The sequence below is a fragment of the Gouania willdenowi genome, chromosome 19 (genome assembly GCF_900634775.1).
Source record: "Gouania willdenowi chromosome 19, fGouWil2.1, whole genome shotgun sequence".
Classification (NCBI taxonomy): Eukaryota; Metazoa; Chordata; class Actinopteri; order Blenniiformes; family Gobiesocidae; genus Gouania; species Gouania willdenowi.
The window spans coordinates 8,774,563-8,790,233 of NC_041062.1; the positions used below are offsets into that span (position 1 = coordinate 8,774,563).

A 15,671-nucleotide genomic window follows, 5' to 3' on the forward strand; every position below is an offset into this window, starting at 1 on the left:
ATTATATTATGAAGGGAGATGTGGTGAAATCAGTGGGAAAATGCAGATTTTAAAATTATCTATTATGTAGAATTAAATGTACTGAAGAAGCAAATTTTAGACAGAATTTTAATTTCTTATTCCTGATTTTGAAAAAAAAAAAAAAAACACGATGAAATGGGTTATCAATCATTTGCGTGTCCTTCAACACCTAAAGAACACACACATTTCCTAATCATCTTTAAATTTATTTAAACACAGTGATCATCATCGTCAGAGTAGAAAATAAAATGAATCCACAGAGACTTCACTCTCATGGGAAAAAAGAAAAAGTGATGGAGCAGGAACGGAAAAAACCTGTAAAAGTTTGGGGACATTGATAATCTACGGTCCACGGAAATCTGGAAATGCACACGTGTGCAATGGCTTCATCAAATAAGGCTCAATGCATCTTAATCCTGGGAACAGTGTTGTGTGCTTAAGGTGCAACTTCTTGTGAGAGAAAGAAACAGGCTTTATGATGATAGCCTTTCAAAATAAGAGCCAGTTCTCAGAAGAAACCAGCACATGTGACCCTGACAATAAGAAATTAAAGGAACAGCAGCTTTTCTTCCACCTCTGGCCTGGTTTCTTATCAACCTCGCGTGAATAGAGACTTTTTTTTCCCCGATGTGTCACACACGCAGTCATTCACACACACACACACGCACTTCAAAAGAGGCACAGGATGTGGGCGTGGCTTCTAAAGTCTGGAGTCTGTCTTTCTGCTCTTCAACACATGGTCCCAGGTGAGAAGAGTCCGAGTGCAGATGCCAGCCTGAACATCACAGGAGGATCCAGAAGGACAGCAGAGGGAGGCTGAGCAACAAACGGCCTACACACACACACACAGGAATGTCAACCACACACACCAGAACCATCAGTCCCATAAAAACACCTTCATCTTATTAGTCAGTTTGAACAGTTGATCGCATAACAAAGCCCCACCCCTTTACACTTTAAACCTGCTCAGCCAGCAACGCTACATGCTAAGCTATCCCCAAAATATAGGACTTGTCACGACATGCAAAGCTAACCCAAACATGTGAGACTGGTCGCTATGTGCTAAGCTAACCAAACATGTGGGAACTGTGGCTCGGGGACAAGCTAACCAAACGTATATGACTGGTCGCTGCATGCTAAGCTAACAAAACATGTGAGACTGGTTGCTACATGCTAAGCTAACAAAAAGAGTGGAACTGGTCGTTACATGGTAAGCTAACCCAAAAATGTGGGACTGATCGCTATGTGCTAAGCTAACCAAACATGTGGGACTGGTGGCTAGGGGACAAGCTAACCAAACGTATAGGACTGGTCACTACATGCTAAGCTAACAAACCATAGGACTGGTTGCTATGTGCTAAGCTAAAAAAAAACATGTGAGACTGGTCGCTATATGCTAAGCTAAAAAACATGTGAGACTGGTCCTTATATGCTAAGCTAACCAAACTGGTTACCCTAAAAGATCATCCAAGTCCTTTCATTTTGACGGGAACAGATCTGATCTGTCTGTAACAAAGGACAGAAACTGATCTATTCTAGAGAATGGAGGAGAGGCGGCTGGAGAAGTGGTGAGAGTGGGCGAGGCCAACACTGAGACAGATGTGTGCACGTACCTGCGTGAAGGGACAGCAGCCCCACTCTGAGTCAGAGACCTGACAGCACGTGTGTTGTAGAGGGCAGTGATACTCCCCCGTGCTGTCACATGGTACGTCCGACCCGTGGTCAGTTCCTCTCAGGTCAGATCGAACCACTTTGCTCTGAGGGAAGGTGTTGGCAAAGTTCTTCTCGCAGGTTCCTGTCTGCATATTGCAAGTGTAGCTCTGAGGGCAGCAGTGCTCGTGGTCCTCGCAGCACACGGCCTGAATCACAGGAGAGAGACTCATCATTCATCCAAGAAGAGGAGGAAGGAACTAATCAGCTTACTGTGCGTGCACGATGAAAGAACAGTTGATTCTATTCCAAAATGATCCGGAGGCAGGACAGTTATCAGGTCACTACATGCTAAGCTAACAAAACATGTGGAACTAGTTGCTATGTGTTAAGCTAACAAAACATGTGAGACTGGTCGCTACATGCTAACCAAAACATATTGGACTGGTTGCTAGGAGCTAAGCTAACTAAACGTATATGACTGGTTCCTGGTCTCTATGCCCTAATTTAACAAATCATGTGGGACTTGTCGCTATGTGCTAAGTCAACCCAAAAATATGGGACTGGTTGCTAGGGGCTAAGCAAACAAAACATATATGATTGGTCGCTACGTGCTAAGCTAACCTCAAAACATGAAGCTGGTTGCTAGGAGCTAAGCTAACAAAACATGTGGGGGACTGGTTGCTGCATGCTAAGCTAACTAAACACATATGATTGGTCGCTACATGCTAAGCTCACAAAACATATGGGACTGGTTGTTATATGCTAACCCAAAAATATGGGACTGGTTGCTAGGGGCTAAGCTAACAAAACATATATGACTGGTTACTACATGCTAAGCTAATAAAACATGTGGGACTGATTACTACGTGCTAAGCTAAAAAATAATGTGGGACTAGTTGCTACGTGCTAAGCTAACAAATCACGTGGGACTAGTTGCTATGTGCTAACGCAAAAATATGGGACTGGTTGCTAGAGGCAAAACTAACAAAACCTATATGGCTGGTCGCTACATGCTAAGCTAACAAAGCATGTGGGACTGGCCGCTATGTGCTAAGCTAACCAACCATGATGTTGTTTTAATGACTGTGTGGGTTCGATCATGCCAATCATTCAGCACACACGCACAAAGTATGCCGATTGACCATAAGGCGGGACCATAATCAGTTTAGTCAACTTTAGACTGTTTCTTTCCATCTAGCGGTTAAGAACGAGCATGTCACACCTTGACCAGGGGGCAACAGCCCCATTCCTTAGTGGGCAGCCTGCAGCAGGTTGTCCCTGAGGCGCAGCTGCTCTTGTCGTCACACTTCACGTCGGAGATGGAAGCGGGCTGGGTGCGAGCGCTCAGCTTGGTGAACCAGGGGACCACGTGGGGGCCCCTGGAGCAGGAGGAGCGGTGCGGCTCACAGCTGTGACCTTTGGGACAGCAGTGATCCCCGTCCTCACAGCACACAGCCTGAAGACGGACAGAGGATGGTCATGGGACACAGACACTCTGATACAAAACTCACACACACTCCTGGTGTGAGGAAACCAAAATTAATATAAAATCTTTTAAAGGTCAGTTGAAATAAATAATTATAACTGCATTAAAAATAAATACAGGTAACTCAATTGTCATCCTGGAGAGCTTCAATCATACATGTTTTGACTGACACAGCTCTAAGAAATTATTTGGAGCATTTCTTAAAATCCCACACCTTATTTTCCAACCCCTGGACAGCTCCAAAGCTTCTCTTATGGGACGTTAGTGATGAAACGAGGCTCTAGTATGAAGATAATCACAGCTCACCTCGGGCACAAGGCAGCAGCCCCATTTCTGTTCCCGCTTCATGAAGCAGCAGGTGGTGTCTCCCGGGCAGCTGGTCTTAGAGTCACACATGTTCCCGCCTGAAACCAGCGTAACAGGCACTCCCTGCAGGAGCAGGGCCTTCTGCAGCCACAGCACAGCAGTAGCGTCGGGTTTGTCGCAGGTCTGCTCGGCCACGTTGCATCTGTAGCCTTTGGGGCAGCAATGCTCGTGGTCATCACAGCAGACGGCCTGAAAGGAAAACAAACACCGAGGTTGAGTTTTGGGGGCTTGTCCAGGATCAAAATACATCAAACAATGAGGTAAGGGCAGAAATGTTCACTAAAATCTTGGGATGTAAGGATATATAATAAATTGGCTAAAAATCGATGCAAATAAGAAGGATTCAAAACGGTACTTAACAGTATGCGCTTTAATACTCTGCTTAAACAATAGGGGGTGCTGTGACTGGTTTAGTGACGCTTGTTTTGACTGGTTTTCTCTTACTAAGAGCAGTGGGAGAAGAGCCAAAAAAGACGACCACATATTAGTTTAAAAAAATTATTGACAATTTAAATAAAAATAAGAATATCTATCTTGACTAATCAGTTTTTTCTGCAAAATATGATCTAAATTAGGGTTGTGCCAAAATATCGATACCATATATCACAATTTTTTATTCATTCATTTATTTATATAAGTGTGTGCCCAGGTTTTCAAAGACCACCCAGTTGTTTACATTATAATGCACTGACTGAAATGTTTATTTTTCATATGCAGTGAAATTTTCCAGTTTTCATAAAACAAGTTCATTCTGCATGTTAAGCAGCACTGATGTGTCCATGTTTACAGAGAAGTTGATAATGCTAGCACTGAAATGAGTATTTTCTGCATTCATTTGGTTTTTAATGATAATGAATGAAAGTTAATTTGCAAAAACATTATTAGCAATATTTTGGTGAAGCATTATTTTGTATCAAACATAACACAAGGACATTGGACTAGTTTTGGTCAGTGTGTGTTAAGAAGAACCACTTACTTGGCTGTCATTCATGTGAAATTGACCGACAATATTTTGTAATTCCTTTGAAAAGGATTCAGTGCAGATCGATTATCGCAGAATCGCTGTATAATGATAATATCGTTATCGTGGGCAAAAATATCATGATGTATTGTATCGTGAAGTACCTGGTGATACCCAGCCCTAATCTAAATGTATTCAAATTGAAAGGAGTTAAGTGCATTACATCCCAATTTTTTAATTTGGGTTATTTTTAGTTTTTCAAATCGGGGTTGGAATCAAATCGTTGGTTGAGTATATCGTTACACCCCTACTAAAATCTGATGTTTGAAGCTCGATTGAAGGGAATCTACACGAATAAAACCGGAGTTCTCAGCGCAGTCGTAGACGGACTGGGGACGTGTTGTGGTGCGTTACCTGAGGTAGAGGGCAGCACGCCCACTGCCCGTCCTCTTTCTGACAGCAGGTGTTTCCTCTGGGACACATGGTCTGTGCGTCACATTTCTCGCCATGCGTATCTATTGTCATGGCGCGAGTTTTCTTTGTCCAAGTGACGGACGGTGAGGACGTGGACGGGTCGTCGCAGGTCTGAGCCGCCAGGTTACACACGGAGCCGTGAGGGCAGCAATGGATGTGGTCGTCACAGCAGACAGCCTGGAAGGAGCACACAGAGCAGGTCAATTACATTGTTAAATTACAATTACGTCTTCAATTATCCATGTTCAATTACATTTACAATATGATTGCGGTGAATAGCTTTTTTTGCCAATTACAATTAAAATCAGGGTTGAAGTCAATTTTAATTGTAATGGATTAATTGAGTTTATATAATTGACTTTGTAATTGTAATTTAAGACATGGGTCAAACTGACCCGTTATCATAAGAAATGCTAACAGAAAGCTAACACAAGAGGAAGGTTACATTTTATGGGCTTATTTATTAAAGACTCAGTAATTGTGATTAAAGAAATTTGAACTTCAGTAATTGAGAACGTAATTGTAATTGACCCCAACCTTATCTGTAGCTGCAGAAACTGACACCACAGGCCAGGAGCTCACCTGAGGTAAAGGACAGCACGCCCAGTCGCCGCTCTCTGTCTTGCAGCAAGTGGTTACCCCGGGACACGACGTGGACTCATCGCACTTGTTGCCCACGCTCGGCACGGAGACGGTGGCAGGCAATTGGCTGAGCCGGGAGAGGGAGGATCCTGGGAAGAGGACTTCCGTATAAGAATTCCAGCAAGATTCTTTTTGAATAATATGCTAGTCACTCTGCTTTTTCAGTCAAGGCATCACAGGATTAGAATGAAATACAGCAGCTAAAAACATGGCTTCTTTACCACCAATTATGTTCACACTGACAGCCTTTTATTTTATGATCATTCGAGGACCCCCTCGAAAATGAGATGTTCCATCTCAAGGGGCTTATCCTCCAATAAATAAATAAAATTTTATCTTATTAAGATTTTTTGTACATTGTTTCTCTTGTGCTAAGTATGGATTAACTATTTTGCTTGGTATGTTCCACTGTGTGGAAGTTTTAGTCCTGGCTTGGTACTTTGTTTTATCAGTCATCATTGTTATTTGTCATTCTTGTTCTCTTTTGTCATGTTGTATTCTCTCTGTTATTTAATACCTTTTACATTCTAGGTTGCCTTTTAAAATCTGGCCAGGGACACCAGATGAAAACTAGCCTCTTTTGGCTAAATTTTGCTCATTTACAGCATTGTCCCTTTTAAATATTCAATAAATTCAAATTCAATAAATGAAACCATAATATAATATTCAAAAAGAATCTTTCTGGAAAAATTACACAGAAGTCAAATAAATTTCAAAGGAAACATCAAAGCGACCAGCAGACGCCTCTGTCAAAAAACGTCAGGTGATCAAAGTGAATTTCCTGAAAAACAGTTGTCTAAATAAATGAAACCTTAACATATTAAACAAAAAATAAAGTCAATTTTTAGATTTCTTTGTTAAAAGGCCATCATAAAATAATTTATTTCATGATGATTTATTTGTCCCTTTTTTTTTCTTTTTTTTACAGTGAATTAGAAATAAGAAACGATGTATTTTTGGTGCCGACGCTGTTAAATTCAGCTCACTGTTGACGGGAACAGACGGGATTTTCTTCCCCAGAGGCAGCCGGAGCGTCCCAGACCTGCAAGTTCCATGCTTCAGGTCGCAGACGGCGTTGCTGGGGCAACAGTGAAGATGGTCGCTGCAGCACGTGGCCTGGGGAGGGAGAGGAGCCGCGTTACTGCTGATCGCGCATTTTAGTAGAATAATACTAATTAATGACGTTAACCCTCCTATTATCCTTGCGGTCAATTTGACCCCATTCAATGTTCATCATTCAAAAAAAAAAAAAAAGAGTCGACTTTGTTTGGGGTTATTTTTGCAATTTTGTCATGAGAACTTGTATGCATTTGTGTGTGTACGTGTGACCTACTACCAAGGTTTGGCTCAATTACATTTAGAATGATCAATTATCCGTGTTCAATTACAACTCAATTACAATTTTTATTCCAAGTACAGATACTATTATTTTTCCTCTGAAAGTCAAATACAACTAGAACATTTTGGATTTCCTGACAATAATGAAAGTGAGGATGCATAGCTGAAACGCACCCCTATTTGTTTTGTGTGCATTTTGTATATTTAACTCTTCTTTTTCATCTTGTCTACACATGCTGGTGAAGGTCAACACTACAAGTGCAATCTTTTTAAGACAGCAATGCATGTTTTGTTATTGCAATTAAATAAATGAATTTATTTTATTGCATAATTGTGACCATCACCGGCCCTCCCTAAGGAAGGTTAAAAAACACTTCATTAAAGGGAAAATACACCTAGACAAAAGGGAAGGGAACAGGGGAGAGGGAGTCGGGGTAGGACAATGGAAGGGGTGGGGAAAGAGTTGACTATTTCAAGCTGCCTTCGGTAAGGAAGACCCAGGACAGATAATAATGATAATGATAATAATAAATGGAAACATTTTAAAAGGAAAAAGTACAAATAATAATGAACTAAATTTTTTTGTGAATACGTTTTTGCTGGTTTTGTTGACAAAAAATTTTGATAAACAATTTAACTGAACTGATCTGTTTGTCTCACAGTTTCATTGTTTACTAAATAGCAATAACCGTGATTTCATTGTAACATAGGTGTAGTTTGATACATTTCTCTGATGTACAGCTTAAATTAATAACAATAATAAACTAGAATATTTGCATTTCCTGAAGAAAATTTATTTCAGGCTCAGTAATTGTGATTAATTGTAATTTAACTTTAGTAATTGAGAACATAATTGTAATTGACTGTCTGAGGATAAAAAAAAACTGCTATTTAATTACAATTGGAAAAAATGCTGGTCACTGTAAACGTACATGCACGTGGATAATTGAAAATGTAATTGTAACTGAAAAATGTAATTGACCCCAACCCTGATAAAATGTGTCAGTAATATTTGACTTCCTCGCTCACCTGTGGAAAAGGACAGCAGCCGAAGTCTCCGCTGCTCAGCTGGCAGCAGGTGTAAGTGTCGGGACATTGGCTCTTCCCTCCAGGACAAACCACTGAGTGGACGAGGGTCGCTGCACACACGGGAAAACACACAGTGTCACACGCTTTAACAGAGGCATGGTCGTCAGCAGAGGTCGTTTGATGTCCCACCTGGACGCTTCGTTCTCTTGGCAGCGACCGTCTTCTCCAGCATGGGGATGCTCCCCAGTGAGGCAGAAACACACTTTGAGTGTTCCAGGTCGCACTGAGTCCCTTCAGGACAGCAGTGACGTCTGTCCTCGCAGCACACGGCCTGCACAGAGACCAAGAAGACTGCATGAAACACTGGACTACCAATATTACACTGGTCCTGTCCTTTGTCACAGATGTATAAAGCAGTGGTTGAACAAAGACATGAACAATGAAGAGCAGTCATGGAGACAGGGTCATCTATAAGGGGGAATAAAGGGAAGAGATTTTTGGGGTCCATTCATAAAGTCAGCAAAATGATGGTCTATTGTTCTATGAATCTGTGATAAACACATTTATTTATTTATCTGAATAATATCCACTTTTCTACAGGAACTTTAGTATTATTTTCTTCATGGTATATAGTCATTTAAAGATGGAAATCCTTGTTTTAATCAGAAATAAATTTGGTTAAAAGTGACCAAAAATGGCAGAAAAGGTGGTAGATCGGATTTTAGAAAAAACAGAAATTGAACAAAAGTTGTGAAAAAAGAAGAAGAAAAAGTGGTAAAAAAAAAGTGTCAAAATTGGCTAAAAAGTGGCAGAAATGGGGGAAAGAGGACTCAATTAAATTAAATTTAATTTTGTTTAAATAGCGCAAATTACAACAATAGTCATCTCGAAGAGCTGTTAAAATATAAAATTCTTCAGAAAAAGAAAAGAAGAAAAAAACCCAACAAATCCATATGAACATGCATAAGCAATATTGCGGTAAAAAACTATCTTTTAACGGAAGAAATCTCCAGCAGAACCAAGCTCAGAGATGGACAAATGTCAGAGATGGGAGTGATGTAGCAAAAATGCATTAAAAAGAGCCAAAATATTGCAATAAAAAGTGAGGAAAATAGGTTAAAATATTACAAGTTTGGTGGAGTTGCAGAAAAAGGGTAAAAATAATCAAAAATGGGATCAAATTGTTCAGAAAACATTCCCAGTATCTTGAAAGCATCTGGAAACCCAGTAATTTTGTATATTTTGTTCTTGTAGTTTCTGTGTTATTGCAGGATGTAAAGAACTGGAAAGACATTATGAACGAACGCCTCACCTTCACTAACGGACAGCAGCCCCACGAGTGGTCGCTGAGCAGACAGCACGTGGTCTCGTCAGGACACTCTGACTCATGGTCCGGACAGATGACGGCCTTCACGGCCAGGCTGAGCTGAAGAAGAAGAAGAAGAAGAGGTTATCTTTCTGTGCAAAACTGGAACGGTTTTGACCAAAGGATGCTGAATCACCTGAGGGAACGATGAGCGCTGATTGGCTGGGAGTGGGCTCATCCAGGGCAGAGATGTGGTCTTATTGACACATCTCTGGTGGACCAGGTCACACAGAGTTCCCTGGTAGCAGCAGTGAAGGTGATCTGAGCAACACTCGGCCTGAAGAGCAGAAGGAACTCATACATTAAAACCATTAGCACTTCACAATCAACATATGTAAAACACAGCTGATCATTTTCGGTGAAATGTAAAAATTATGTCTGATACCACTGACTGATATCTGCTACTGTTTCTTTAAATGTCTATCCAAGTAGATATTTATTCAAGTATCTATGTATTCGAATATTCAAGTATCTATATATTCAAGTAGATATATATTCAAGTATCTAAGTATTAAGTATCTATGTATCTAAATATTCAAGCATTTACAGTTTCAAATTTCAAAGTATAAAAATATTTTTTGTTTCTCAATATCTATCTATCCAAGTACTTATTTATTCAAGTATCTATGTATTCAATTATCTATGTATCTAGCTATCTAAGTATTCAAGTAACTAAGTATTCAAGTCACTATGTATCTACGCATCCATTCCAAGTATTCAATTATCTGTGTATTCTAGCATAGTCTCTGGTCTTTGGTGAGAGCAGACGTGTTTTTCTTTGCTCCGATAACACGACCTTGGCTACAGCTGGCTACAGCTGAACAGCCTGAACAGCCTGAAAAACTGGGCCCAAGACTGAAGGAAAATGGTGAAAAAACCGCAGGGAGGCCCTTCAGAACCCAATTCGGGTTTGGAAGAGGTCAAGGAGATGATACGCGAGGGTCTACAAAACCTATCTGCCGAGATAAAGTCGTTGGAAAAGACGCTGGAAAATTCACTGGAAAGACTACAAAGCGAAACAAAGGTACTGAAAGAAAAGAATGAAAGAAATGCTGAAGAGATAAAATTGTTGAACGCGAGGGTTGAACAGCTGGAACAAAAGGAAAGAGAGAAAGATGTCATCATCACAGGCCTAAAGATAAAACCCAGGAGTGACGAAGAAACAAAATCGATTGAACAACAGGTCATTGACTTCCTGAAGTCGAAGGACATTGTCCTGAACCCTGACAACATCAACTCCTGCCATCTCCTGCCAAAGAGAAATGATACCAGAGCTGTAAAAATAACCTTCACGAATATAAAATTCAAAGGAGAAATAATCAAGCAACGAAACAAACTCAAGGGAACGAAGGTGTACATCAATGAAAACCTGACGAAACAAAATGCAAGCATTGCATGGAAAGCACGCCAAATAAAAAAAGAAGGAAAGATTTTGAAGACGTGGTCAAAAAACTGCAGGATTTACATCCTGGAAGAAGAGGACGGAAAACCAGTTCTTATCAAGACGATGGACAACTTGGGAAAATACGAAGGATCCACCTAAACAACAACATTACTGATGGTAATCATGGATATGGACCCAGATCTATATAAACACTGGAAACAAAACTCAGACTGTGATTATTTTACGGAGACCGAATTAAATGTGGAAACCAAGAGTAAAAAAGGTCTGTCATTTATTCATTTTAATTGCTAGGTGGTGGGGTGAGTAAGGATTACATTAAATTTAAATTCAAAGTGTTTATTGTCATATGTGCAGTTAGAAACACGATGTTTTTTTTATATACAATGAAATTACTGCCTTGCTTATGAACTAAGATATAATAATGTGTTTATACAAGTTAAATCTAACAGTGGAAAATACAACACTGCCAATAAAACTAACAACAGCAGTTAGAAACACCCTTATGAACTAAGATATATTACATTAAAATACTACTTTGCTTGTGAACTGGGATGTGGTGATGTGTTTATACAAGTTGGATCTGATCCCATCATCAGACAGTGGAAAATACAACACTGCCAATAGAACTAACAACAGCTGGATTACCCTTGATGTAGAGACAAAACAAGGTGACATTGTGGATGAAAAGGGAAGAATCTTCCAAACACCTTCGAAAGAGGAACTATTCTTGAACTGGAGGAATGCTAACAACGTCTGGCAGGGAACAAGGCCAACAGATGAGAATACACAAAAAAGAAGAAATCAAGAATGTTTTGACCAGAGAGAGATGTAAACCCATGTAAATCTGCGATGGTAAAACAGGGGACGGGACCCGGATAAGCAAACTGCTTCTCTCGTCTCCTTTTTCGGCATGTACAAAAAATGTAAAAAAAAAAAAAAAAAAAAAAAAAAAGTGAATGTAACCATGTCGGAAATAAACTGAATAAATAAATAAAAAAATAAATAGTATCTAAGTTCTCGAGTAACTAGGTATCCACGTGTCTATGTATTCAAGTATCCAAATATTTAGTATTTAAGGACTTTTAGATTTATAAAACCTAATTTGTCCCTGAGGGACAATTTTAAAGCCAAAGCTAGCAGTATAAAATAAAAACACAACTATATATAAATATATAATAAGTGTAGGCTTTACACTATCAGGATTTTTGGGCCGATCACCAATCAGTGAGTTTAAAAAAAAAAAAAGATCACCGATCCGATCATATGAATTTAGGTTGTTTTTTTCTAGGTACCGACCAAATTCCTTCGGTACTACCTGACAGATTCACAGAAAATCAAACGATTCCATGTAGTCTTGTGACTGTGAGAGAATGGAAGAGTTGAAGAATATCCTGAACATAACATTTATTGTCAGAGTGCGTGTGTGTGGGTGCGTTGCCCTTTAAATGTGCGGAAGGCATCACTCTGCTTTAGGACTCTCACTTTGAACATGCTCGGGCTGAATAAACAAAACACACACACACGAGCACTAACAGTAGCCGCTTCGCTCCAACTGAGAGACATTTTTTCCGTTTGCTCACAGGTTTTCCCCTTTGTGCACAAATGAGAGTAAAATAAAGCCGTGTCACGTAAAGCAAACAACTCTTCGGTGTAAATGAAATGATAAAACAATGCAATTGGAGCATCTACAGAAAGTTTCATCACGACAATGACATCATTGATTTGATCGTCAAATTAAGCCATTACAGCCGATCACATTAATTACATGAAGTGCAAAATATCGGCCAATCCGATATCGTCAATCAGATCAGTGTAAAGCCTAAATAAATGTCAAGGAAGTAAAGGAACTTTCTATATATCTTAGTTACTATGTGCCCAAAGAAAGATCCAGATATCTAGTGTAGAGTGTAAAAGGTGGTGTTATGATGTGACTCACGTGTGGCAGAGGGCAGCATCCGTATCCTCCTGCTGTGTCTTTGCAGCAGGTGTTTCTGTCCTCACACACACCTCCATCAGGACACACCAGCGCTGAGCTCAGGCTGAGCACAAACACACTCAGGGCCACCATCCTTAGCATCTGTACCAGTGAACAAAGCAGAGCAGTGTGTGACACACCTTATCAGTGTGTGTGTGTGTGTGTGTGTGTGTAGCAGGACCGACACGAACTGCTGATAAATTGGATTTCCACACAGGATAAATAAAGTTCAGGCTAAAAGTGAAGTATTAAAACCAGAGTTCACGGCATGTGTCACTACTTATTTCACCAACTATTTTGCAACAAAGGCACTAAATTGTAGATGTTTCACTTTGTTTATTAAACTCAGATTGGAAATAATCCCATGTTCAATTGTTAGAGCAACAGATATCAGTGAGTTCACTCTTAGTTTCAAGTATCTAAGTATTCTATATATTCCAGTATCTAAGTATTCAAGACTTCAAGTAGATACGTATTAATGTATATATTCAAATAGTTATGTATTCAAGTATCTAAATACATAAGTATATATGTATTCAAGCATCTACTGTATGTATCCAATTTTTCAAATATCTATATATTCAAGTATATATGTATTCAGTATCTATAAATTCAAGTAGATGTGTATTCATTGTAGTTTCTAAAGACAGAAACTTTTATTTTGAAAGGACGTCTGCTACCTATGAAATAAAGTATTAAGATGGAATAAATTTCACAATAATAAAATTAAAATTTGTATTAAAATGACTCCTGGTAAAGATATTTATCTGGTTAATCCACCTACTCTTGATCCTCAATTGTTATTTATTTATCATTCTATTATTTGATGATTATATTTGTAGTTGGAGCCATGTAATACGTTCACTATTTGTACTCAAACAAAAGTGCACACGTTCTCCCTTCCAGCTAATTAAAGTCTATGACATCTGTAACACATTAACTAAATGTAATACAACATGAGGCTGGAATAAGTCATGAGTGCTGTGTGTGCTGAGCTTTACCATTGTTATTGTTAGCAGGAATCCTGACAGCAGCAGAAACCGCGGTCAAACACCTGCACACAACAAGAACACGCCCAGAAAACGAATACAGGTTAGAATAAAAAAGGAACCTTTGTTAAAATACATAATATGTACATATCCCTGCTTTATAAGTTTACTAAGTGGCGTCTAAAATCCAGCAGCAGCAGGTTTAGCTTAGCGTGCTAGGTGGCTAACGACGTAACTTGACAAAGGCTTTAACGTGATTTGCGTTTGTAAATACGGAGTTTAAAGTCTTCTTCTTACCCTTCAGGTTTGTCACTGTGGATCACATGAGTTTCAGTTTAAAAAAAGCAGCAGAAAAAGGTGTCAGAGAGACGAAAATATGGCGTTTGAGCCGCTGAGTGAAGCCCAGTAGTGATCACGTGACACGTAGACACGTGACTGCCAGTGTTTCTGTGCGCGTGTTGACATGTTTAAGAAATACAACAGATAAACGCCATAATTCATGTCTGTGCATTGTTATTGTCATGTTTGTATATATTTGTGTGTTTCTATTGTAATTTTTTATGTTTTTTTCTCAATTTGTGTATTTTTCTGTTATTTTTTATTTTGTGTATATTTGTCGTTTTGTGTGTTTTATGGGTTGTTTAGTGTATTATCATAATTTTTGTATATATTTGTATATTTTTCTCACTTCGTGTATTTTTCAGTTGTTTTCTATCTTCATTTGGTATGATTTTGGAATTATTCTCTGTTATTGCAGTTTTGTGTGCGTTATTTAGTGCATTATTGTATAATTGACACATATTTGTATTTCTACTGGGATTTTGTGTATTTTCTACGTTCTTTTGATTCATTTTGTGTATATCTGTTGTCGTTTTGTGTCTTTTTGGAGTCATTCTCTGTGTTAATGCTGTTTTGTGTGTGTGTTAATTAGTCATCGTAAGCTCAAACAATCAGACATCACTTTTATTCATGCTGAAAACAACCAGTACAAAGTTATTATCAACCAATAAAACAATCGATACCAGCCTACAAGTTCTTATGGAAAGACGCACAAATGGTCAGACTACTAGTTAACATTGGTTATCTTTGCAGTTATTACCACAGTTTCTACTCACAACGATCACAACTTATCAAAGCAGCACCTTAAGCCTAATACGGGTCGGTTTGGGCCTGAGTTACCAGATTTATAGTATGAGTCACTGGTCTGAAACCAGTAGCACCACCATTAACTAGTGGGAAGGGTTAAATGTTTTCAGATTAAGGATTTAAAGGCTGTATTTAAGTGGTTAAAAGAAAGTCAACCAGTAAATAATGAAATATGAATTAAAGGTAGGACATTTACGCTCTAATTTGCATAATGTGATGTCACAGTTGGTTGCTGTGTTCGAAATCGCATACTAACATACTACTCATACTAAGTCTGACGTCAAAATGAGTATGTAGTGCGTTCACGTTAGATAGTATGAAAATATTTGAGCATGCGAGAAATTCCCGGATGTATACTATATGGTGACATTTTTTAAGTATGCACGGTAGCACACTAGTCATACTCAACCATTCTACGATGCATCGTGAGCGGAACGTAAAATGGTTCTGGGACCGGCGTCATGTACTGAGTTTGCATCGTACTGAGACGGTATATGCGCATATTATTGCTAAAATAATAGTAATTCGTTTTTGTTTATTTTTGTTTTCAAAAAGAACGGACACGTGTTTTATTTGTTTATTGGATTAGGTTAGGGTTATAATCCAATTCATAATCAACAGTTTACGTGCCATTTTATTCAGCAAACAGGAAATGATTGAGATAAAGATCGTGCTCTGATCGTCCGTCTGTAAATAAACTGACATGTCAGTACATATGGATACATAATTAGGGACAGAGTGGTGTAATATCTTATGATGTGATAATGCACATGTCAAACTCAAGGCCAGGGGGCCAAATCCGGCCTTTTACAGCTCCCAA

General features: G+C 39.0%; 1 protein-coding gene across 1 annotated transcript; it reads right to left on the reverse strand.

The window, feature by feature from the left end:
• Positions 1 to 206: 206 nt before the first annotated feature.
• Positions 207 to 14,137, reverse strand: grnb (granulin b). The gene is made up of 14 exons (XM_028476319.1): positions 14,003 to 14,137; positions 13,718 to 13,770; positions 12,678 to 12,818; positions 9,473 to 9,613; positions 9,283 to 9,396; positions 8,160 to 8,301; positions 7,971 to 8,080; positions 6,590 to 6,719; positions 5,544 to 5,692; positions 4,902 to 5,138; positions 3,467 to 3,715; positions 2,897 to 3,130; positions 1,635 to 1,880; positions 207 to 853 (listed from the first exon to the last, which is right to left on the reverse strand). Exons 2-14 carry the CDS (start codon positions 13,718 to 13,720, stop codon positions 722 to 724), a joined length of 2,028 nt encoding a protein of 675 aa, XP_028332120.1. The 5' UTR covers positions 13,721 to 13,770; positions 14,003 to 14,137; the 3' UTR covers positions 207 to 721.
• Positions 14,138 to 15,671: the final 1,534 nt, after the last annotated feature.